General features: G+C 44.3%; 1 protein-coding gene across 14 annotated transcripts in view; it reads left to right on the top strand.

Annotated features, from left to right (window-relative positions):
- NPHP1 (nephrocystin 1) overlaps positions 1 to 25,770 on the top strand; it is a 66,829-nt gene that overhangs the window by 16,183 nt on the left and 24,876 nt on the right. For 4 of the 14 annotated variants that reach the window (XM_069580618.1, XM_069580626.1, XM_069580625.1 and 1 more), the window contains 7 exons: positions 57 to 158; positions 3,525 to 3,625; positions 4,240 to 4,282; positions 6,797 to 6,884; positions 8,666 to 8,760; positions 8,857 to 8,985; positions 24,883 to 24,957. In XM_069580618.1, the coding sequence (XP_069436719.1) occupies positions 57 to 158; positions 3,525 to 3,625; positions 4,240 to 4,282; positions 6,797 to 6,884; positions 8,666 to 8,760; positions 8,857 to 8,985; positions 24,883 to 24,957 (633 nt within the window). The remainder of the gene's footprint in view (positions 1 to 56; positions 159 to 3,524; positions 3,626 to 4,239; positions 4,283 to 6,796; positions 6,885 to 8,665; positions 8,761 to 8,856; positions 8,986 to 24,882; positions 24,958 to 25,770) is intronic. The other 10 variants (XM_069580619.1, XM_069580629.1, XM_069580628.1 and 7 more) reach the window with 5 other exon arrangements.

The raw sequence follows: 25,770 nt of genomic DNA, 5'->3' as shown, positions 1-25,770 counted from the left end.
TTCTGAGCTTAGGGGTAAATTCTAATTAAAACATTTTACTTTTATTTTGCCTTAAGAAAGGAGAAATTCTCTGTATAATCAAAAAAAACTCTGATGGTTGGTGGATGGCTAAGAACGCCAAAGGAAACAAAGGCCTTATTCCTAAAACCTACTTGGAGGTCAGTCTTTTTTGTTTGTTCCTTCCTTTAAGACTTTTTTTTCCCATTTATAATAAAACACTAAGTTGTACTCTTTGATCAATTGGCTAGTGAATGACTTAAGATATAGAATTTGCTTCAGTTTTGGAGGATCAGAGCATGAGAAAAATTGGGGGCTTCCCTGGTGGCTCAGTGGTAAAAGAATCTGCCTGCCGATCCAGAAGACACGGGTTTGATCCTGGGTTGGGAAGATTGCCTGAAGAAGGAAATGGCAACTCACTCCAGTGTTCTTGCCTGGGAAATCCCGTGGACAGAGGAGCCTGGCGGGCTACAGGCCATGGGGCCACAAAGAGTCGGACACGACTTAGTGACTCAGCAGTGATTTCAGTGGTCCGCTCTTATGCAGGTGAGCCCTAGCACACTGAGTGACTGCGCAGTAAGCGCGGTGGTCTGCTCGTATGCCGGTGAGCTCTAGAGTGTCGTCGCACACTGAAGATGCTCTGTGGGTTCGGGTCGATCATAAAAATGAGTAGACATTTATTTTCTGCTGTGAAAGAAAACTGCAGTTAACTTTGTCTTACGTTCCACAAATACATGATCCTTTACTAAGATGTGAGCCTAGTGTATATGCGTGTTGACCGTCTAGTTCTTTCTTATTTCATAAGATGGCATGGTCATTTGCTGTCCAGTGTATATGGATCAGTGCTGTTCAGGAGAAGTATAATGCAAACCACAAGTGTAATTAGAAATTTTTTAGTAACCACGCTGAGATGTCTTGTTTTCCCTCATACCACTTCTGACACTAGCTGCGTGAGGGTTTGTTTTTTTTTTGACTCCAAATACATGTTCTTTTTCACACTGTTTCTTTGAAGCCAACCAGGTGTCCAGCAATGCAGTTCAACTCTAGCACTAACTCCTGGACTTAGCACAGACCCCACAAGATAAGGGCACAGCCCGCAAGACTGCCCTACTCTGGGGACTTCCCTGGTGGTCCAGTGGTTGAGAGTCTGCCTGCCAATGCCGGGGATGCAGGCTCAAGCTAAGCCTCAACTTATATTTAAGTTATATATAACTTATATGTAAAGTAGACCACAACTACTTAACCCACACTTGTGAACCTGGAAACCGAATCTGCCGAGGGCCCGTGCCCTGCAACGAGAGGACCCACCAGTGAGGAGCCTGCACACTGCACGGAGAGATTAGCCCTCGCTCACAGTGAAGACACAGCACAGCCAAGATTCAGTCAATCGATGAATCAATCAGTAAATAAAATATTTTTAAAATTGCTTGGACAGAGGAGCCTGGCAGGCTCCTTCATGAGGTCGCAAAGAGTTAGACGCAGCTGAGCAGAGCAGCAGCAGCAGTCCATACCTAGAAGTGACATTCGTGGGAGCTCGGGTTAGCTTCCATTATGAGCTGAAGATCTCTGAAATCGTGGCCCACGTAAGGCAGACGCACATTTCTCTTGTGTGTGGAGGAAGTGCGGAGATGGGCAGTCAAGATATGGCAAGGCCCTGCCTCCTATTTTACTCGGGGCTTCCCTGGTGGCTCAGTGGTAAAGAATCCACCTGCCAATGCAGGAGACACAGGGTGGATCCCCGGGTCAGGAAGATTCCCTGGGGAAGGAAATGGCCACTCACTCCCACGGACAGAGGAGCCTGGTGGGCTACAGTCCATAGCGTAGCAAAACACTCTGACATGACAGCGATTAAACAACAAAGCAATATTTTGCTCTGTGGTTAGGTGCCATCAGCTCTCCCTAGGGCTGTTATCTCTTTAGGTTGGCAGCTATATCTTTTAACAATTCCAAGCAGGGAGAGAGAAGTGAGGAAGAAGTCAAAAGGCAAGAGCTGCAGTCTTTTATAAAAGGTTTCCTGGAAGTTACACAAAAAGCTTCCAGTTATATCTCCTGGACCAGCTTTAGTTTCTTGACAACACCTAGCTGTGAGGAGGGCTTGGAAAATGTACTTTTCTTAGGTTGCGTGCATGCTCAGTTATGTCTGAATCTTTGCAACTCCATGGACTGTACCCTATCAAGCTCCCCATCTGTGGGCTTTCCCAGGCAAGGATACTGGAGTGGGTTGCCATTTCCTTCTCCAGGGGATCTTTCCAACCCAGGGATCGAACCCACGTCTCTCCTTCATTGGCAGGAGGATTCTTTACCACTGAGGCACCTGGGAAGCCCCTTTTAGCTTGATTCATTGCTATAATCAGGGACTCTTGGAAAAGAAGAACCTGCATTGGGATCAGTCTGCACGAACCTTGTCGCATTATTCCCCTTAAATAAATTCCTAGATGCTCATTGCTGCCGACAGGGGTTTACACCTTGGTATTTTGGTCAAATTTGCCATTTTGCAAATTAGGAAAGTTATTCTTCTTTGGACTCCCACCAGCAGCAGCTGAGAATGTCTGTCTGTCTGCACACTTGCCACTGATGGTTGTCATCAGTCTTTTGCCAGAGTGACGACCGAGAACAGAGGGGCTCACGATTGTTTTTTACTTGCGTTTATTGTATTGCTAGTGAGGTTGAGTGTCATCTCATTTGCTTTATTTATTTCTATTTCTATTTATTCTTTGAAAATTGCCTTTTAAATTCATTTTTCAAAGGGATTTTTGAAAACTGTATTGCTTTGGAAGAGTTTTTGTATTATCTTCATAATAAGGATATTAAGCCTTGGAAACTTGAGGCAGATATCGTCTTTGTTGACTTTCACCCAGACTTACTTTTAGGTAGTTAAGTCTGTCAGTGTTCCACTTATGAGCTGTGGTTTTGCTTTCATGAGTGGGAGGGCTTCCCCCATCTCAAGATTGTTTTCTTCTAACACTTCTGTAGTTCTTTTATTTATATCTTTTCTTCTTTTTTTTACATTTGAATCAGTTCCATCTGGCACTTACGTTGAGTAAACTTGTTCTCTACCTTTATCCTTGTACTTTTTTCAAATAATGACATCATTATTTGAGCTTTTATCCACTGATTTTTGATACGTCTGTCATATACTAAACCCCTGCTGCTGCTACTGCTGCTAAGTCACTTCAGTCGTGTCTGACTCTGTGTGACCCCATAGACGGCAGCCCACCAGGCTCCCCCATCCCTGGGGTTCTCCAGGCAAGAACACTGGAGTGGGTTGCCATTTCCTTCTCCAATGCATGAAAGTGAAAAATGAAAGTGAAGTCACTCAGTCGTGTCCGACTCCCAGCGACCCCATGGACTGCAGCCCACCAGGCTCCTCCGTCCATGGGATTTTCCAGGCAAGAGCACTGGAGTGGGGTGCCATTGCCTTCTCCGATACTAAACCCCTACTTACACTCAGATCTTTCTGAAAGTACATTTATTGGTTGATTTTCCCATTAGGTAAAAGGCACTTCACATTTCATATTATTTTCCAGCCCTATAATAAAGAAGAAGGTCAAGAATCAAGTGAAGAAGGCAGTGAAGAGGATACAGAGGTAGGGGATGAAACCGCAGAAGGAGCAGAGGTCAAGCCAAGGTAAAAGGGTGTGAGCGGACGCAAAAGTGGGTTCATGAGATGCTTCATTTGTTTATCTTTACTGTTATAAATAATGGAAGAATTTCTTGTAATGGAAACAACTTATAGTTTGGGAGCTTTTTCATTAGCATTTGCTTAAAGGTTATTACAACTTTAAATTTGTGGTTACTTTGAGCAGTGATATTATTCTTAGTTTCATGTAGGCAGTGTTAGATTGTCAGAAGATACAATGATATACTTTGTTCTTTGATTAATGAAGTTCTCTGATTGAGTGAGGAGAAGACAATGGCACCCCACTCCAGTACTCTTGCCTGGAAAATCCCATGGACAGAGGAGCCTGGTAGGCTGCAGTCCATGGGGTCACGAAGAGTCGGACACGACTGAGCGACTTCACTTTCACTTTTCACTTTCATGCATTGAAGAAGGAAATGGCAACCCACTCTAGTGTTCTTGCCTGGAGAATCCCAGAGACGGGGAGCCTGGTGGGCTGCCGTCTATGGGGTCGCACAGAGTCGGACCCGACTGAAGCGACGCAGCAGCAGCAGCAGCAGCAGCTGATTGAGTGAACAGGCATAAGCTTTCTGTGCACTCACCTACCCACCCTGTCTCCCTAGAGCCGATTCTCACTGGAGTGCTGTCCGGAAGGCCATCTCAGAGGTTGGTATCTCCTGTCTCATTAGTGGGGCTTCCCTGGTGGCTCAGTGGGAATCTGCCTGCAATGCAGGAGACGTGTGTTCTATCCCTGGGTTGGGGTGATCCTCTGGAGAAGGGCATAGCAACCCACTCCAGTATTCTTGCCTGGAGAATCCCATGGACAGAGGAGCCTGGCGGACTGTAATCCATAGGGTGATAAAGAGTCGGACACGACCGAGCGACTAACACTTGCCCTTTTCACTTCATCTTATTAATAACACCTCATTTTGTTACCTAATAGTTTTGATAAGAGTTCAGATTCAAAACAACTTTAAATGAAAGCATTGGATCTTAAGTGGGTACAGGGCCTGGAATGCACATAACATGAAAACGTACCTCTGGTTTAGTAAGTCTCTACTCCGAGTAACATTTCCCATTAGGTCTTTTCTGTTCAGAAGGGTAGATTTGAGGGCTTGGAAATGTCTCACTTTGATTCTGCTTGAATTTTCTGTCATTTGGGTAAAGACAATTGTTAAATTTTAGTTTTGTAACATTTAAAAATTCCAAAAAGCTCAAAAAAGTAAGAAACTACCCATAATCCTGTCATTTAAAAAGTTACATAATGAAATGAAACTCCAGTCCTTCCATAAGTAATCACCACTAACCATTTAGTCAATGTATCCTTTCTGGGGTTTTCACTTTATTTATCGTTTATGGACATGGGTGCGTGTGCACATGCGTGTGTGTTATCGTTTATGGACATGGGTGCATGTGCACATGCGTGTGTGTTATGGACATGGGTGCGTGTGCACATGCGTGTGTGTTATCGTTTATGGACATGGGTGCGTGTGCACATGCCTGTGTGTTATTATTGTTTATGGACACGGGTGCGTGTGCACATGCCTGTGTGTTATTATCGTTTATGGACATGGGTGCGTGTGCACATGCGTGTGTGTTATTATTGTTTATGGACACGGTGCGTGTGCACATGCCTGTGTGTTATTATCGTTTATGGACATGGGTGCGTGTGCACATGCGTGTATGTTGTTTATGGACATGGGTGCGTGTGCACATGCGTGTATGTTGTTATCGTTTATGGACATGGGTGCGTGTGCACATGCGTGTGTGTTATTATCGTTTATGGACATGGGTGCGTGTGCACATGCGTGTGTGTTGTTATCGTTTATGGACATGGGTGCGTGTGCACATGCCTGTGTGTGTTATCGTTTATGGACACGGGTGCGTGTGCACATGCGTGTGTGTTATTATCGTTTATGGACATGGGTGCGTGTGCACATGCGTGTGTGTTATTATTGTTTATGGACACGGGTGCGTGTGCACATGCCTGTGTGTTATTATCGTTTATGGACATGGGTGCGTGTGCACATGCGTGTATGTTGTTTATGGACATGGGTGTGTGTGCACATGCGTGTATGTTGTTATTGTTTATGGACATGGGTGCGTGTGCACATGCGTGTGTGTTGTTATCGTTTATGGACATGGGTGCGTGTGCACATGCCTGTGTGTTATTATCGTTTATGGACATGGGTGCATGTGCACATGCGTGTATGTTGTTTATGGACATGGGTGCGTGTGCACATGCGTGTATGTTATCGTTTATGGACATGGGTGCGTGTGCACATGTGTGTGTGTTATTATCGTTTATGGACATGGGTGTGTGTGCACATGCGTGTATGTTATTGTTTATGGACATGGGTGCGTGTGCACATGCATGTGTGTTATCGTTTATGGACATGGGTGCGTGTGCACATGCGTGTATGTTATTGTTTATGGACATGGGTGCGTGTGCACATGCGTGTATGTTGTTTATGGACATGGGTGCGTGTGCACATGCATGTGTGTTATTGTTTATGGACACGGGTGCGTGTGCACATGCGTGTATGTTATTGTTTATGGACACGGGTGCGTGTGCACATGCGTGTGTGTTATTATTGTTTATGGACACGGGTGCGTGTGCACATGCGTGTGTGTTATCGTTTATGGACATGGGTGCGTGTGTACATGCGTGTGTGTTGTTGTTTATGGACATGGGTGCGTGTGCACATGCGTGTATGTTATTTTCGTTTATGGACACGGGTGCGTGTGCACATGTGTGTGTGTTGTTATTGTTTATGGACATGGGTGCACATGCATGTGTATGTGTTATGTATACACACACACACACACAAAGCCGTTTGCTCTTCAGCGCACATCAGCTCATGGTGTCCGCTCATCTGTAACATGGCGCACTCCCTTGGGGGGCAGGACAGGCCGTTTTGACAGGGACCACGCAGAAGTAGCCAGCCTGAAGCACAGAGCTCGGCGCCCGGAGCACTGCATGGGGCTTGGGAAAAGCCAGGTATCAGCGATGGCATCTTCTCATAATTGGGGGTTAAACTGCTGTATTCTTCCACTGAAGTCTGGACATTTGTATTTTTGCTTTGGGACTTGTAGTTGCTATAGTGATAAAGAGAGTATTCTAGAGGTGAGAAAACCTGGATGAACGCAAACAAGTCAGTTTTGTTTTACTCTCTTCAGCAGATAAACACCGTCGACGTGCTGACCGCGATGGGAGCTATTCCTGCCGGGTTCAGGCCTTCCACCCTCTTCCAGCTCCTGGAGGAAGGTAGCAGGTGTCCATCACCCAGCACAGACTTTTAGTGAAGCCATCATGGTTTACATCTGACTTTTCTGGCACAGCCAGAGAAGGTTGTTGATAAAGATGTTGAATCTCACATCTCTTGGATGCTCATCTTGCCCCTCATCTTGCCAGTAACAGGAGGAGGGAGCCTGATCCTATCGGACGCCAAGCCCCCCTTCATTTATTTTGGAAGCAGGACTCTCAGCGATCGCCCCTTTGCTGTGCTGCCCTCCCCTCCCGCGCCGGCTCATTGCCTCACAGTAGTCCCTAGCACCAGCCCCCCTCAGCCCTGTCCCACTCTAGCTGAAGCCTCCCTTTCTCTGCTTTTCTTCACATCAAGACTTTTCCCAAGAGTTATCTCTATTCACTGTTTCTATTTTCTTTCTTGGATTGCCCTGTACTTGTCACCATTTGTGCATAAGCTCATTTTATTTTATTTTTAAATATGTATTCGTTTATTTGGCTGTACCAGGTCTTAGTTGCAGCATACAGGATCTTTGATTTTCATTACAACATGCAAGGCCTTTTTTGTTTTGACACGTGAGACGTTCAGTAGCAGCATGCAGAGTCTAGTTCCCTGACCAGGGATTGAACGCAGACTCCCCGCGTTGGGAATTTGGAGTCTTAGCTCATTTTGAAGAGCAGCTATTTTGGGGAGAGGCTCACCTGTATTCTCTGAGTTGTTATCTATGTAGGGGCTGCTTTGAGGCTCCTCTGTTGGGAGGCTCTCCCCAGTGCCCCCTCAGCACCCACCTCTTCCTCATGCTTCTGTCTCAGGATAAAATGCCGCCTTCCCAGAGACACCTTCCTCGTAGGCTCTCCTGTGCTCATCCATGTCGGTACCCTTTGTAGGTCTAAGTCAGCTTATAATCATTTTATTTAGTCTTTTGCCTACTTATTTTTCTTAATTACTTTCGTCCACTGAGCTGTAAGCTCATGGGGGCAGGGCACGTATTTCTCTGATTCACGTTTGTGTTTCCAGTTCCTAGCAGGTTGGTTGTTGTTGTTCGGTTACTAAGTCACGTCTGACTCTTTGCAATCCCCTGGACCACAGCATGCCAGGGCTCTCGGGTCTTTCACTGTCTCCTGGAATTTGCTCAGATTCATGTCCACTGAGTCGGTGGGTGATGCTATCCAACCATCTCATCCTCTGTCACTCCCTTCTCTTGCCTTCAGTCTTTCCCAACATCAGGGTCTTTTTCAGAGAATCAACTCTTCGTGTCAGTTGGCCAATGTATTAGGGCTTCAGCATCAGTTCTTCCAATGAATATTCAGGGTTGATTTCCTTTAGGACGGACTGGTTTGATCTCCTTGCTGTTAAGGGACTCTCTGAGGAATAGATTTTGTAATAAGTATTCATGACTAAATTATGGAAAAACAGCATTAAAATACTTTTATGTAAAGAAGTAAAATTAATGATGATACAGTTTTTCTAGAATGTCCAGCAAGTGGTTACAGATTTTCTGCATTTTACAAAAATATTCGAATGGGTCATCTTCATCAGGGGGCATGTCACCAGCCTGACAGTCTTTAAGGCCTTTGCTAAAGCCGCTTGAGATCAGCTCTTATGTGCTTCCATCTTTTCGTTTCCTCCTGTTGTTCTTATCTCTGCTGGTATGTCTGTCTTAGGAAGCAAGTTTCTAGCAGACAGCATGCATGGTATTTTCAATCTCTGTTTCCTAAGTTTGTACCATAACATCATGGATTTGGGGTTTTGAACTTCATTCATTCTTAGTAAGAATATAAAGGAAAAATTGTTTTTGCAGGGAATCAATTTCGAGCAAGTTACTTCTTACAGCCAGAGCTCACACCTTCCCAACTGGCCTTCAGAGATCTAATATGGGATGCAAAAACCGGCTCTGTAAGTATGGTTACTCTTTACAAAAGGTGCTCGGAAAGTGAATTTGTCTCATAAGTCATAAAAGCAGACCTTCCTTGTAACTGATTGTTCTTGCAGATTAGGTCAAGACCGAGCCGTGTCTCCTTGATTCTGACTCTCTGGAGCTGCAAGGTGATTCCTCTTCCAGGGGTGAGCATCCAAGTTCTGAGCAGACACGTGCGCCTCTGTCTGTTTGACGGCAGTGAGGTGAGCTTGCTGGGGAGTCCAACTAGTTCCCGCCACATGCATTTTTTTAATTTAATTTTTTTTAACACCAAAAACATTTTGTAGTGGAATATAGCTGATTAGCAATGTTGTGATAGTTTCAGATGAACAGTGAAGCGACTCAGCCATGCATATACATGTACCCATTGTCCTCCAAACCCCCCTCCCTCCCAACCACATATTAAATGCATGCTGCGTAGGATCTGTCTGTCTGTCTCTCTCTCTCAATCTCTCTCTGTGTGTATAAGTATCTAGATAAGATAATGTGTACTGTTAGTGTTAGTTGCTCAGTGGTGTCTAACTCTTTGCGACCTCATGGACTGTAGCCTGCCAGGCTCCTCTGTCCTTGGGATTTCCCAGTCAAGAATATTAGAGTGGGTTGCCATTGCTTTCTCCAGGGGATCTTCCCGACCCAGGAATCAGACCCAGGTCTCCTGCACTGTAGGCGGATTCTTTATCATCTGAGCTACCGGGGAAGCCCCAAATAATGTATGGTAGCATGCAAACAGCAAGGGTTCTGATGATACAGGTTTATTAACTCCAGACTCTTTCGCTGGCTAAATGTATGACATTTATATATCACAGTTAGCTCCCGTGAGCTGTAGATTTTTCACTTACAAAAAGGTCCTGATGCCTACCTCCTAGTACTATATACAGTTCAGGTTTTAAGTATAGAGGATTGCACCTTGAAACATTTGTTTACTTACGGCTGTGCTGGACTTTTGTTGCTGCACTGGGCTTTCCCTGGTTGAGGCCCGTGGGGGCTACTGTCTAGCTGTGGTGTGCAGGCTTCTCCTTGCAGCAGCTTCTCTGCTGCAGAGCGTGGGCTCGAGAGCCCAAGGGCTTCAGTAGTTGTGGCCCCCTGGCTTAGCTGCTCTGCAGCATGAAGAATCTTCCTGGGGCAGGGATCACATTCGTGTCCCCTGGAGTGGCAGGTGGATTCTTATCACCGGACCACCAGGGAAGTCTGAGTGTTGCGTTTCTGACAGGTGTGCGCACCTGTGTAACCAGCATTCCAGTCAGCCTGTGGAGCATTACCATCACCTGCCAGAGTTTCCTTGTGTCCTCTTCCAGCCCCTTTCCCTCTAATTCCTAAGAGAATATTTCCGCCCACTACCAACCAAAGAATTTGAATGACTCTTTGTTAACTGATTTGTTTAGGAGATACAGCTAAAACAATGCTGAGATGGAAATTTATGACTGAATATACTCGGCAAGAAGAAAGATTTTGAATCAGTGATCTAAGCTCAAACTCAAGAGTCTAGAAAAGAGTGAGTGAAACCTGAGGAAAGTAGAAGGGAGGAACTAGTAAAGAGTAGAAACTAATGAAATAGGAAGCGAAAGAGAAAGTCAGGAAAGGCAAAGCTCAGTCTTTAACAAGACTAATAAAATTGAGAGAAGCCTAGTGAGCCTGATCAAGACATTTTAAAAAGAGAGACTTCCCTGGTGGTCCATTGGTTAAGGCTTCACCTTCCAACGTGGGGGGCAGAGGTTTGATCTCTAGTTGGGGAACCAGGATCCCACATGCCTTAGTGGGACCAAAAATAAATAATTTTAAGAATACATTTTAAAAAGAGAGAAAGAAAGAAAACAAACGATTGTTGCCAAAACTCAGCCTCTGTTCACTGGTGCCGAACAGGAACACGGAGGCAGAGTTTTGGGTGAAGTAGAAAAGAGTAGCTTTTATTGCTTTGCCAGGCAAAGGGCTCCACAGCTGGCGAAGGCCCTCAAAACTGTGTGTCCCACCCTGGAGGTGAGGTAGTGAAGAGGGGCAGTGAGAAGTCTTACAGTGTTAGAGGAGCATGGTGTGGCCAGCTCGTGGACTGCAGCCCGCCAGACTCTTCTGTCCATGGGATTCTCCAGGCAAGAACACTGAAGCAGGTTGCCATGCCCTCCTCCAGGGGATCTTACCCACCCAGGGATCAAACCCATGTCTCTTGTGTCTCCTGCATTGGCAAGTGGGTTCTTTACCACTAGTGCTACCTGGGAAGCCTGAAAGAAGGGTGATATTATAAATAACTTTATGGCAGTAAATTTGATAACATCGCTAAACAGAGGAATTCTTCAAAAACCACGATTTAATGAAACTGACCTGAGAAGAACTAGAACAATTTGAATAACCCCTGTTAAAGATATTGGAACTGAAATTAGAACTCTTCCAGCTGAAGAAACTCCAGAGCCCAGATGGTTTCACTTGTGGTTTCCACTGAACATTTAAGGAAGACATAGTACCACTGATACACAAACCCTTCCAGAGGACAGATGAAGCGGGAATGCTTCCTGCCTTGCTTCAGGAGGCTAGGAAAACATGCTGCCAAAATAAGACAACACATCACAAAAAGGAAAAATTACAAGACCAGTACTCCTCACGAATATGATGAGCTAAAACCCTAAACCAAATATGAGTGAATTGAACCTGATTGATGATTATCCAGCTCGAATCTATACTACACTTAACTTACCTGCTCGTCTGTTGACGTTAGTTAGCGTTGTTAGCATGCAGCTCTCCCTTGAAGTCCAGCACGCATGTGCGTGCTCAGTCATGGAGACTCTTAGCAACCCCAAGGACTGTACCCTGCCAGGCTTTTCTGTCCATGGGATTTTCCAGGCAAGAATACTGGAATGGGTTGCCATTATCCTACTCCAGGGGATCTTTCCAGCCCAGGGATTGACCGTGTGTCTCTTGAGTCTCCTGCATTGGCAGGAGGATTCTTAACCACTGCACCACCTGGGAAGATAAAAAAGGACAATATATCATGATTAATTGGGATTATTCCAGGAACTCAAAGGTACCCTCCTGTGTAGTCAGTATTTAACATTTGAGAATAGATCATTGTAATTTGCCATATTAACATAACTAAAGAAGAAAAAAAAAACCATGTGATCATTCAATAGACATGGAAAAAGCATTTGACAAACATTAACACACATTTATGATTCTTTAAAAAGTTCTCACCAAATTAAGAACAGAAGGGAACTTCAGGTTGGTAAAGGGCAACAATTCTTTGCTCAGTCGTGTCCAACTCTTTGCAACCCCATGGACTGCAGCACACCAGGCCTCCCTGTTCATCACCAATTCCCAGAGCTTCCTCAAACTCATGTCCATTGAGTCAGTGATGCCTTCAAACCATCTCATCCTCTGTCGTCCCCTTATCCTCCCACCTTCAATCTTTCCCAGCATCAGGGTCTTTTCAAATGAGTTAGCTCTTCGCATCCAGTGGCCAAAGTTTTGGAGTTTCAGCTTCAACATCAGTCCTGTCAATGAACATTCAGGACTGATTTCCTTTAGGATGGGCTGGTTTGATATCCTTGCAGTCCAAGGGACTCTCAAGAGTCTTCTCCAACACCACAGTTCAAAAGCATCGATTCTTCAGCGGAGCGACTGAACTGAACTGAACTGAAGCCTTCTTTATAATCCAACTCTCACATCCATACATGACTACTAGAAAAACCATAGCCTTGACTAGACGGACCTTTGTTGGCAGCAAGGGTCTTTTAATTTCATGGCTGCAATCACCATCTACAGCAATTTTGGGGCCCAAAAAAGGTGTCTCATGTTTCCACTGTTTCCCCATCTATTTGCCATGAAGTGATGGGAGCGGATGCCATGATCTTAGTTTTCTGAATGTTGAGTTTTAAGCCAACTGTTTCATTTTCCTCTTTAACTGTCATCAAGATGTTCTTTAGTTCTTCTTCGCTTTCTGCCATAAGAGTGGTGTCATCTGTGTATCTGAGGTTATTGATATTTCTCCTGGTAGTCTTGATTCCCTTGTGCTTCATCCAGTCCAGCATTTCTCATGATGTACTCTACATAGAACTTAAATAAGCAGGGTGACAATATACAGCATTTCCAAATACAGATTTGGAACCAGTCTGTTGTTCCATGTCCAGTTCTAACTGTTGCTTCTTGACCTGCATACAGATTTTTCAGGAGGCAGGTAAAGTGGTCTGGTATTCCCATCTCTTTAAGAATTTTCCGCAGTTTATTGTGATCCACACAGTCAAAGGCTTTGGCATAGTCAATAAAGCAGAAGTAGATGTTTTTCTGGAACTCTCTTGCTTTTTCCATGATCCAGCGGATGTTGGCAATTTGATCTCTGGTTCCTCTGCCTTTTCTAAATCCAGCGTGAACATCAGGAAGTTCACAGTTCATGTCCTGTTGAAGCCTGGCTTGGAGAATTTTGAGCATTACTTTGTTAGTGTATGAGATGAGTGCAATTGTGCAGTAGTTTGAGCATTCTTTGGCATTGCCTTTCTTTGGGATTGGAATGAAAACTAATCTTTTCCAGTCTTGTGGCCACTGCTGAGTTTTCCAAATGTGCTGGCATATTGAGTGCAGCACTTTCACAGCATCATCTTTTAGATTTGAAAGAGCTCAACTGGAATTCCATCACCTCCACTAGCTTTGTTTATAGTGATGCTTCCTAAGGCCCACTTGACATTGCATTCCAGGATGTCTGGTTCTAGTTGAGTGATCACACCATCGTGGTTATCTGGGTCATGAAGATTTTTTTTGTACAGTTCTTCTGTGTATTCTTGCCACATCTTCTTAACATCTTCTGCTTCTATTAGGTCCATACCATTTCTGACCTTTATCGAGCCCATCTTTGCATGAAATGTTCCCTTGGTATCACTAATTTTCTTGAAGAGATCTCTAGTCTTTCCCATTCTGTTGTTTTCCTCTTTTTCTTTGCACTGATCACTGAGGAAGGCTTTCTTATCTCTCCTTGCTATTCTTTGGAACTCTGCATTCCAATGGGTATATCTTTCCTTTTCTCCTTTGCATTTCACTTCTTTTCTTTTCTAAGCTATTTGTAATGCCTCCTCAGACAACCGTTTTGGCTTTTTGCATTTTTTTTTTCTTGGGGGTGGTCTTGATCCCTGCCCCCTGTACAATGTCACGAACCTCCGTCCATAATTCTTCAGGCACTCTCTCTATCAGATCTAATCCCTTGAATCTATTTGTCACTTTTACTGTATAATCGTAAGGGATTTGATTTAGGTCATACCTGAATGGTCTAGTGGTTTTCCCTACTTTCTTCAATTTAAGTCTGAACTTGGCAATAAGGAGTTCATGATCTAAGCCACAGTCAGCTCCTGGTCTCTTTTTGCTGGCTGTATAGAGCTTCTCCATTTTCAGCTGCAAAGAATATAATCAATCTGATTTCGGTGTTGACCATCTGGTGATGTCCATGTGTAGAGTATTCTCTTGTGTTGTTGGAATAGGGTGTTTGCTATGACCAGTACGTTCTCTTGGCAGAACTCTATTAGCCTTTGCCCTGCCTCATTCTGTTCTCCAAGGCCAAATTTACCTGTTACTCCAGGTATCTCTTGGCTTCCTACTTTTGAATTCCAGTCCCCTATAATGAAAAGGACATCTTTTTGGGGTGTCAGTTCTAGAAGGTGTTGTAGGTCTTCACAGAACCGTTCAACTTCAGCTTCTTCAGCATTACTGGTCGGGGCATAGACTTGGATTACTGTTGTATTGAATGGTTTGCCTTGGAAACAAACACAGATCATTCTGTCATTTTTGAGATTGCATCCAAGTACTGCATTTTGGACTCTTTTCTTGACTCTGATGGCTACTCCATTTCTTCTAAGGGATTCTTGCCCACGGTAGTAGATATAAAGGTCATGTGAGTTGAAGGGCAACAAGAGAAAACTAAAGCAAAGCTAGTATCATCATAGTTAATGTAAAATACTGAACACTATCCGCTACGGTCAGTAACAATGCAAAGATACCCAAGAAATAAGATAGCTTAGGGTTTTTTTTTAATTGACAAAAGACTTGAGCAAGCACTTAAAAAAAAGAAAATGTGACAGGCCAACAGGCATATAAAAAGATACTGAGCACATAATAAGTCATCTTGAAATGCAAATGAAAACCAGAGTGAAAGAGATCCAACTATAGACTAAGAAACCACCTTAAACATAGTAATACAGGCAGGCTAAAAGCTGAAGAGCAGAGAAAGGCACGCCATTCAAAAGATGTTAATATCAGACAAAGTATACTTCAGAACAAGGAATGTTATTGGGAACAAGATGGTACATTACATGATAGGGTGGACCATTCCGCAAGAAGATGCCCCAGTCCTCAGTGTGTATACACTCAACATCAGAGGTTCAAAATGCATGCGGTAGAAATGGATAGAACTAATGGGAGAAATGGGCAAAGCTGTACTTATAATTACAGATTTTAATACTTCTCTCTATAATACTGTAACAGAACAGGAGATTGACCACTATATCCTGACACAGCTTCCAAATGGTCTCCTGGGGTCCCTCTGGCCACCCCTCCAATCCATCTCCAGGGAGGAGCCAGAAATCACCCCCAGATGTACATCTAAGTCATGTCACTCCGTCATGGCAAACAGAAGATCAGTAAGATTATAAAAGAACAGAATAACACCATGAACAAACTGGATGTAATTTGTAAGTTTGTAAAACACTTCACCCCCAATTGCATTCTTTTTAGTGAATATGGAACATTCACCAAAATAGATGGTCCTGAACAGATTTTGAAATCATGCAGTGTAGGGTTTTGATCGCAGGGAGTTGAATTAGAAACCAAAAACAGAAAGAGAGCAGGAAAAAATCCTTGGAAATTATGCAACTGGTTTCTAAATAATCCATGAGTTAAGAAAAGCGTTGCTTAGAGGGAAGTTTGTCACACTAGAAAAGAATTTTCACTTCCATAATCTAAACTCTGAAGGGGGTGATGCTTGCTGTGAGATCTGAGGGGTGAAAAGACTGTAAGGAGACGGCAGTGTGTTCCTGACTGAACAGGAGCACAGGCAGGGCCTTGAGAGGAGAGGTGTGGGAAGGGGCGCTGGCATGGCTGCGCAGAGGGAGCGAGGAAGTGCAGGGTGGACGAGGTGGGGGATGCCGTGTAAGAGCTTGTAAGCCGCGAGTTTCGTCTTTGTCCTAAAAACAGGAAAGCTGTTGGAAGAGAGTGACATGACTTAGATGTACATCTGGGGGTGATTTCTGGCTCCTCCCTGGAGATGGATTGGAGGCGTGGCCAGAGGGACCCCAGTAGACCATTTGGAAGCTGTGTCAGGATACAGTGGTCAAAAGGCAGCAAGGGTCCACTCCTCCAAGAAAATGAAATCTGAAATCTGGAGCCATTTTGCCTGGAATTAAACCCAGGCTCCACCAGCTGAATGTGGGATGCCGACCAAATGACTCTACCTTGCTCTCTCTGGTGTACCTTCCTTAGGGTCAATGTGAAGACTAAATAAGTTAGTGTAAGTAAATCACTTAAAGCTAGACATCCTGGAGTGTGAAATGAAGTGCTAAGCTAGTGGAGGTGATGAAATTCCAGCTGAGCTATTTCAAATCCTAAAAGATGATGCTGTTAAAGTGCTGCACCCAATATGCCAGCATATTTGGAAAACTCAGCAGTGGCCACAGGACTGGAAAAGGTCAGTTTTCATTCCATTCCTAAACAAGGGCAATGCTGAAAAATGTTCAGACTACTGCAGAATTGTGCTCATTTCATGTGCTAGAAAAGTTATGCTCAAAGTCCTTCAAGGTAGGCTTCAGCAGTACATGAGTCAAGAACTTCCAGATGTACAAGCTGGATTTAGAGAAGGCAGAGGAACCACAGATCAAAATGCCAACATTCGCTGGATCATAGAGAAAGCAAGGGAATTCCAGAAAAACATCTGCTTCATTGACTATGCTAAAGTCTTTGATTGTGTGGATCACAACAAACTGGAAAATTCTTAAAGAGATGGGAATACCAGACCACCTTACCTCCCCTGAGAAACCTGTGTGCAGTCAACAAGCAAGTTAGAACCAGACATGGAATAGCAGACTGGTTCCAAATCGGGAAAGGAGTATGTCAAGGCTGTATATTGTCATCCTGCTTATTTAACTTATATGCAGAGTACATCATGTGAAATGCTGGGCTGGTTGACTCATAAGTTGGAATCAAGATTGCCAGGAGAAATATCAACAACCTCAGATATACACCTGATACCACTCTGAAGGCAGAAAGTGAAGAGAAACTAAAGAGCTCTTGATGGAGGTGAAAAGGAGGGTGAAAAAGCTGGCTTAAAACTCAACATTTAAACCACTAAGATCATGGCATCTGGTCCCATCACTTCATGGCAAATATAAGGAGAAAAAGTGGAAGCAGTGGCGGATTTCATTTTCTTGGGCTCCAAAATCACTGCAGACAGTGACTGCAGTCATGACATTAAGACGCTTGCTCCTTGGAAGAAAACCTATGACAAACCTAGACAGCATATCGAAAAACAGAGGCATCACTTTGCTGACAAAGGTCTGTTTAGTCAAAGCTATGGTTTTTCTAGTAGTCGTGTATGGATGTGAGAGTTGGACTATAAAGAAAGCTGAGCGCCAAAGAACTGATGCTTTTGAACTGTGGTGTAGGAGAAGACTTTTGAAAGTCCCTTTGACTGCAAGGAGATCCAACCAGTCCATCCTAAAGGAGATCAGTCTTGGGTGTTCATTGGAGGGACTGATGCTGAAGCTCCAGTACTTTGGCCACCTGATGCAAAGAGCCGACTCATTGGAAAAAAACGTGATGCTGGGAAATATTGAAGGCAAAAGAAGGGGGCGGCAGAGGATGAGATGGGTAGATAGCATCACTGACTCAATGGACATGAATCTGAACAAACTCTGGGAGATAGTGATAGATAGGGAAGGCTGGCGTGCAGCGGTTCATGGGGTCGCAAAGAGTGGGACACGACTGAGCGACTCAACAACACAACAAAGCACTTACACCAACCCATGCAACACCGTGAGATCACCAGAGGAGAGTGATGATGGAGACTCGATGAGAGAAGTGGAGATGAGGGCTGTGGCTGGAGGCACATTCAGGAGGCTTCGCTTGTCACGGGCTGAGTGTGGGGAGTGCAGGAGTGCGGGGCGTCAGGCGTGAAGCCGGGTCTCTGACTCCCAGGTCTGGGGGGATGGCGGGGACCCGCCATGAGGTAGAGAGCAGTGATCGCAGGCCAGGTGTGGAGGAGTTCTTGGGTAACTTGGTCCCTGCTGAGTATACTTACTTAAAAAAAAAAAACTTTTATTTTGTATTGGGATATAGCCAATTAACACACAATGCTGTGATAGTGTTAGGTGAACAGTGAAAGGACTCAGCCGTGCACAGACGTGCATCCATTCTCCCCCAAACCCCCTTTCCATCAGGCTGCCTAGGACATTGAGCAGAGCTCCCTGGGCTGTACCGCGGGTCCTTGTTGGTGATCATTCTAAATACAGCAGGGTGCACATGTACCTTCCAAACTCCCTAACCATCCCCTCCCCCACCCTTCCCCCAGCAGCCACAGCTCGTTCTCGAAGTCTGTGAGTCTGTTTCTGTCTTGTACGTTCATTTGTATGATTCTTTTCAGATTCCACATAGGATGGATGTCACGCAACACTTCTCCCTCTCTCTGACTTCCTTCCCTCAGTGTGACCCTCTCTCGGTCCGTCCATGTTGCGGCAGATGGCATTGTTTCATTCCTTTCTGATGGTTGAGTAATATTCCGTTGTGTATATGTATCACATCTTCCTTATCCATTTCCCTGTGGCTCCCTGGTAAATAATCTGCCCGCAATACAGGAAATGCAGGAGGACTGGGTTCAGTCCCTGGGCTGGGAAGATCCCCTGGAGGAGGGCATGGCCACCCACTCTGGTATTCTTGCCAGGAAAGTCCCGTGGACAGAGGAGCCTGGGGGCTGCGGTCCCCGGGGCTACGGACAGCAGGCCGTAACTGAGAGACAACACTGCCGTGGGCATCTGGTTGCTTCCGTGTCCTGGCTATTGCAGACAGCGCTGCAGTGAGCACTAGGGTGCACGCGCCTTTTCAGATCATGTTTTTCTCTGGATATATCCCAGGGGTGGGATTGCAGGGCCATATGGTAGCTCTGTTTTTAGTTTTGAGGAACCTCTATTATGGCAGAAAGTGAAGAGGAACTAAAAGCCTCTTGATGAAAGTGAAAGCGGAGAGTGAGAAAGTTGGCTTAAAGCTCAACATTCAGAAAACGAAGATCATGGCATCTGGTCCCATCACTTCATGGGAAATAAATGGGGAAACAGTGGAAACAGGGTCAGACTTTATTTTGGGGGGCTCCAAAATCACTGCAGATGGTGACTGCAGCCATGAAATTAAAAGACACTTACTGCTTGGAAGAAAAGTTAGGACCAACCTAGATAGCATATTCAAAAGCAGAGACATTACTTTGCCAACAAAGGTCCATCTCATCAAGGCTATGGTTTTTCCTGTGGTCATGGATGGATGTGAGAGTTGGACTGTGAAGAAGGCTGAGTGCTGAAGAATTGATGCTTCTGAACTGTGATTTTGGAGAAGAGTCTTGAGAGTCCCTTGGACTTCAAGGAGGTCCAGCCAGTCCATTCTGAAGGAGTTTAGCGGGATTTCTTTGGAGGGAATGATGCAGAAGCTGAAACTCCAGTACTTTGGCCACCTCATGCGAAGAGTTGACTCATTGGAAAAGACTCTGATGCTGGGAGGGATTGGGGGCAGGAGGAGAAGGGGACCACAGAGGATGAGATGGCTGGATGGCATCATTGACTCGATGGACGTGGGTTTGTGTGGACTCCTGGAGTTGGTGATGGACAGGGAGGCCTGGCGTGCTGCGAAAAGTCGGACACGACTGAGTGACTGAACTGATACTGTTCTCCATAGTGGCTGCACCAACTTACATTTCCACCAACTGTGTAGGAGGTTCCCTTCTCTCCAAACTTTCTCCAGCATTTATTGGGCTTCCTAGGCAACGCAGTGGTAAAAAATCCACCTGTCAATGCAGGAGACTCAAGAGACGTGGGTTGGATCCCTGGGTGTGGAAAATCCCCTGGAGTAGGGCATGGCAATCCATCCAGTATTCTTACCTGGGAAATCCCATGGATAGAGGAGCCTGGGGGGCCCCAGTCCAAGGGGCTGCAGAGAGTCAGACACGAGCACACACACCTCAGCTAAGAGTATATTCACTCACAGCAGGAGGAAAGAGCCTTTGCTTCATCTGAACCACACAAAACCACTGCCATGAGGAACCACTAGGTGTCATCAGTGTTCAAGAAGAGATGAACCACTTTCTTCTAAGATCTGGTTCCAAACTTTTTGCTCGCTCTCTCTCGCTGTTCTTACACATGACAACATAAAATAAAGACTGGAATTTTATTTTGACTAATATATCAAAATCATAGAAGTTATTTTATATAAAAATAATAGAGGTTGGTTTATGAAGTGAATTTATGTCAAATTTTCCAAATCATGGAGTTATAGAACGTATTTAATAGTTACATGCTCATTCTATTTATTTGGGCTTCCCTGGCAGCTGGTAAAGAATTTGTCTCCAATGTGGGAGACACAGGTTTTATTCCTGGGTTGGGAAGATCCCCTGGGGAAGGGAATGGCTACGCACTTCAGTATTCTTGCCTGGAGAATCTATTTACTTAAGAATACTTCTTTAGTAAATTTAAGCCAAGTCACAAATAGAAAGCACTGCTTCCAATAATGACTGAATAAGCTCCTCTCCAAATAACTAACCTAGTGAGAACAGCTGTAAATTTTGGATAATATACAAAACGCCACTCCCTCAAGTCTCTGACAAGCATCCCAAAGCAGGTGGATCCTGGAGGGGAATCTTAACTCTCGAGCCTGCTGTTTTATTTTTTCCCTTCCTTCCCTTTCTTTTTCATTCCTCTGTTTTCTTTTTTCTGTCTTCCTGTGTGTTAAACATTTTTTTTAGAACTCCATTCTGAAGTGCCTGCGGTGTTATTGAGCGGCTCTCTTTGTACAGCTTTTTCAGTAGTTGAACTAAAATAAGTAGGTATTATTTTATATCTACATAACTTCCCCCAGTCTGCTTGTCAACATCCCAGTTCAAGTGATCAGGAGAAACTTTAACCCTCTCACTGCTTTATAATTATCTTAAGAATTTCCTCTGCATACACTGAGAACCGCATCACACAGTATGATAATTTTGCCTCAACCACTAAGCTTTTCCCCAGTTGCAGAGAGCAGGGGCTACTCTAGTTGCCACGTGCGGGCTTCTCTTCGCGGTGGCTTCTTTGGTTGCAGAGCACAGACGCTCAGCTGCGGGGGCCTCAGCAGTTTCCGCACGGGGGCGCAGTAGTCTCGGCCCCCGGCCTCTGAAGTCAGGCTCAGGAGCTGTGGCACGTGGGCTTAGTGGGATTTTCCGGGATCAGGGATTGAACCGTGTCTCCTGCTTTGGCAGGCAGATTCTTTACTGCTGAGCCGCTAGGGAAGCCCTACCCTTGTTTCTACTCTTTCCATTGTTCTTCCTTCCTTCCTTCCTCATACTCAGAGATTCCTTCTGTTCCCATGTTCTTTTCTATTTAGAGAACTTCCTTTAACCATTCTTTTAGGGTAGGTCTGCTGGCTATAGATTCCCCTAGTCTTCCTTTATCTGAGAAAGCCTGCTTTCCCTTTCTTCATGGTGGGTATGTTCACTAGATATAGAACTCTAGGTTGGCAGTTCTTTTCTTTAAGCACTTAAAAAATACTGTTCCGCTTCATTGGAGTTGACTTTACCCTTAGGGGTGAATCTAAGTGGTGTTCCTCTCTCACTGCTTTCAGGATATTGTGTTTAGTTTCTAGAAGTTTATATACTTTGTCATGGGTTTCTTGGACTTACGCTGTTTCAGGTTTTCTCAGCTATGACCATTTCCTTTCCCTCTATTCTGTTTGGTTGTTCAGACTGTGTAATTTCTGTTTGCCTGTCTTCAAGCTCACTGATTCTTTTCCCTCTTTTCTATTCTGTGGCTGAGTCTATTTAGTGACTTGTGTAGGTGTGTGTGTGTGTGTGTGTCTGTTTTCAGACTTGGGGTTCTCTGGTGGCTCAGACAGTTAAGAATCTACCTGCAATACAGGAGACCCAGGTTCCATCCCTGGGTCAGAAGATCCCCTGGAGAAGGAAATGGCAATGCACTCCAGTATTCTTGTCTGGAAAATCCCGTGGACAGAGCAGCCTGCTGGCTGAGTCACTAACACTTTCACTTTCATTGTATTTTTCAGTTCTAGAATTTCCATTAGGGTCCTCTTTTTCTTTTTTCTTTTTGTTAAAATTTCCTTATTTCTTTCTTGAAACTCCGTATTTCTTTCTATATTTTAAATTTATTTTAAGCACCTCCATAGTTGTTTATTGAAGTATTTTTAGATGACTGCTTTAAAATGCTTTTCAAATAATTCCAACATCAGTCATCTTAGTGTTGGTATCTTTTTTTTTAACTTTTAACTTTATATTGGAATATAGCTGATTAACCACGTTGTGATGGTTTCAGGTGGATAGCAAAGGGACTCAGCCATGCATACACATGTATCCATTCTCCCCCAAACACCCCTCCCATGCAGGCTGCCACAAGACACTGAGCAGAGTTAGTGTTGTTATCTTTTGGTTCTTTTCTCACTTAAGTTGAGATTTTCCTGGTATTTGGTGTAATGAATGATTTTTTCTTTAGCAGTTGTATCCTAGACATTTGAGAGCGGGGAGTCTGGATCTCGATGAGTTTTGCCCCTATTGTAGCGCACACAGTGACGCCACTCCTGCCAGGTGAGAGCGAGGCCGCCTCCGGGCCTCTGCACACACCTCTGGGGAAAGGCGTGTCTCCTTACGTGGGGACCCTGATGAGGCTCAGGCTCCTCTGTAGGCCTCCAGTGACAGCACTTGCCGTGTCGTTCCTTAGGACCTATGGTCCCTAGCCAGCCCACTTTCCTTTCCCCACTCTGGACATTACAAGAGGATAAAAATAAGGTTTCTGAATTTCACTGTATTAAATTTTCCATCGAAAAGAGAACTGTGAACAAATAATGAACTCTATGCTATGCATGTTAACATATTTAGATAAAAGTTTACTTATCTCTGCAAGTTTGTAGTGTATCAAAAACTGAGATGAGTTGATGGATGGCTAGATGGTATATGTGATAAAGCAAGCGAAGTAAAATGCTGATGGCAGAATCTAGGTGATGAGCTTCGGGTGTACTGTAAGTTTCTTTTAACTTGTCTGGTATATTTGACATGTTTTATAATCAACCATCATTGTATGTTTCATCCTTAAACAGTGATTGAAAAGCCTTAAGAACTCAGTAAGAAATAATACATCAACAAACTATATACCTATTTTGCCAATAATTAGAGAAATAGAAAACAAATCTAAATCTCACATTTAGACTCTTATCTTTGAACATTATACTTCCAATTTGCTTATTCTTTTTCCTTTTACATGCATTTTATACTACAATCTGACTTTTATTGAAATTAGCAATATTTGTTAAATTAGGAACTATTTCAAATACATAGAAACATGCAGAAAAAAAAAAAAAGCTATCCATGGCCTTGTCACCTAGTTCTTTTGAAGCCTCTAAGATTGCAGTATGTAAATTTCTAGGCTTGCTACTTAGTTGTAATTATTCTCATAAATCTAAAATCAGTCTATATTTCTGTATTCCTTACTAACACACCAAGATACTCACATGCTTTAACTCCCCGCTGCCCCATCTTGTTATCATTGCACATAAAATGCTCCTCTCGGCCATATTTCTTGAAAGGTCAGTTATTCCTAAAGTTTCTCCTAATTTTCTGGTTAATCTCTCTCAGATATTAAGCATTTCACTTAGTACCGTTGATTATTAATGCAGAAGTCTGAGTCTGAATTCATTTGTCAGTTCTTTTGTTGTTTTATAGGTGCTGTGACACTTGGCTTTGTTAATCACTGTTCCCCTGCCCCCGAGCACACTTCTTACCCTCCTCCTCAGCTTTTACTTTGTGGTGCTCCTCAGCGCCAGGCAGATTTGTTCACTTTTCGTGAGTCTGTTTGGTTATTTCTCTTGCCAGTTCCATGAACAAGCGATACTTGTCGGTTGTGTTCACTGCTGTATATTCCCAGTGCCTAGAACAGTACCGGTTTACAAATATATCTCAATTCTATGTTACATGAACAAACAAATGGGTATTTCAAAGGGATAATGAAGTGCCCGAGGATTATGGCGAAGCTTGGAGCAGACGGGACTGCTCACGAGGCTGCTTGTGTATGTTTCTGTATAAGGATATGTTTGAAATAGCACTATCAACATAATGAGGTGTGTAGCGGCTTAGTGTGATTAACTGCGGGCTTAGTTCCTTCAGCTGGTAAAGAATCTGCCTGCAATGCAGGAGACCCCGGTTCAGTTCCCGGGTTGGGAGGGAATTGGTTCTTCCGCTGGAGAACAGATAGGCCACCCACTCTAGTATTCTCGGGCCTCGCTGGTGGCTCAGATGGTAAGGAATCCGCCCGCAGTGAGGGAGACCTGGGTTTGATCCCTGGGTTGGGAAAATCCCCTGGAGAAGGAAATGGCAACCTACTCCAGTGTTCTTGCCTGAGAATCCCATGGACAGAGGAGCCTCCTGGGCTACAGTCCATGGGGTTGCAAAGAGTCAGACACGACTGAACGACTAACCCAAGTTTGCTCCTCAAGGAAGCCCTGCCAGGCTCACCTTCTCCCATGCTTCTCCCTTGTCTCCCTCCACTGGGCCCCTGCCCCGCCCGGTCACCCAGCTGTTCAGCCCAACATATTCCTTTTCGTGAAGATGTGGGATGGTCTCAGCGATGGGACACTTAGGGCACAGCCCATGGGGCCACACTTCAGCTTGCCGGTTACCCAAGGCCCTGTGGACCCACCCACACCCCATCCCATTCCAGGAGCATTCACATGCTCCCTTTTGTTAATCATTTAAAAAGTTATGTATGTAGCTGATATAAAAAGAAAAAAAAAAGAAATGCAGAATCGCCCAAAGGAGAAAGATGCCCACCTTTCCCTCTGCTCCGCTGTTCACTGATGGAGCATGGAGGTGGTGAAGTTCCAACAGTGTGATTCCAAATGGGGAAATCTCATTTCAGGTTCTGAGCAACATTCACACAGTCAGGGCCACGTGGCAACCTAAGAAGCCCCAAACATGGACCTTTTCTCCCCAGGTAAGGAATCTGCTGAGTGAATTGAGTGAAACATGAGTTTCTTCTACCCATTAAGTATTATGCAATTCGTTTCTAAGGTAAGATTATCAACATGTATTTGGTAATGCACTTTGGTGTATTTGGTGTTGCTAGAGAAGACTCTTGGGAGTCCCTTGGACAGCAAGGAGATCAAACCAGCCAATCCTAAAGGAAGTCACCCCTGAATATTCATTGGAAGGACTGATGCTGAAATTAAAGCTCTAGTACTTTGGCCACCTGATGCGAAGAGCTGACTCTTTGGAAAAGACCCTGATGCTGAGGGCAGGAGGAAAAGGAGGTGGCAGAGAATAAGACGGTTGCTTGGCATCACTGACTCAATGGACATGAGTTTGAGCAAACTCCAGGAGATAGTGAAGAACAGGGAAACCTGGCGTGCTGCCTTTCATGGGGTTGCAAAGAGCAGGACACAACTGAGCGACTGAAAAGAACAACAGATTCCTGAAATTACGTGTTTTTATCTAACACAGAATATATGGTGCCAGGCTTGAACCTTTAGATTATTTAATGTTCTCGGAGGACTTTGATAAAAATCACTCAAGTTTCTGCCTCACCAAAGTTACCATGCCTATGAATCATCTCATTCAGTGAATCACAAGGTTCAATTTTAGAAAATTCTGTCTGATGGAAAATGAAAACAAAAAGAAAAACCTTAAAAGGGACTCTTAGCATTTAAGAAGTGTTTTTTTAAAAAAAAAAATGCAGTCTCCAGCTGTGCTCAGGAGAGCTGTCCTTTCTTCAAATAAACTCATGGGTGACGGCTAGGGAGCCGATCAT

Source organism: Ovis canadensis, chromosome 3 (assembly GCF_042477335.2).
Source record: "Ovis canadensis isolate MfBH-ARS-UI-01 breed Bighorn chromosome 3, ARS-UI_OviCan_v2, whole genome shotgun sequence".
Classification (NCBI taxonomy): Eukaryota; Metazoa; Chordata; class Mammalia; order Artiodactyla; family Bovidae; genus Ovis; species Ovis canadensis.
Note: the sequence above shows the minus strand (reverse complement) of the source record. Positions and strands in the feature narration are given on the sequence as shown.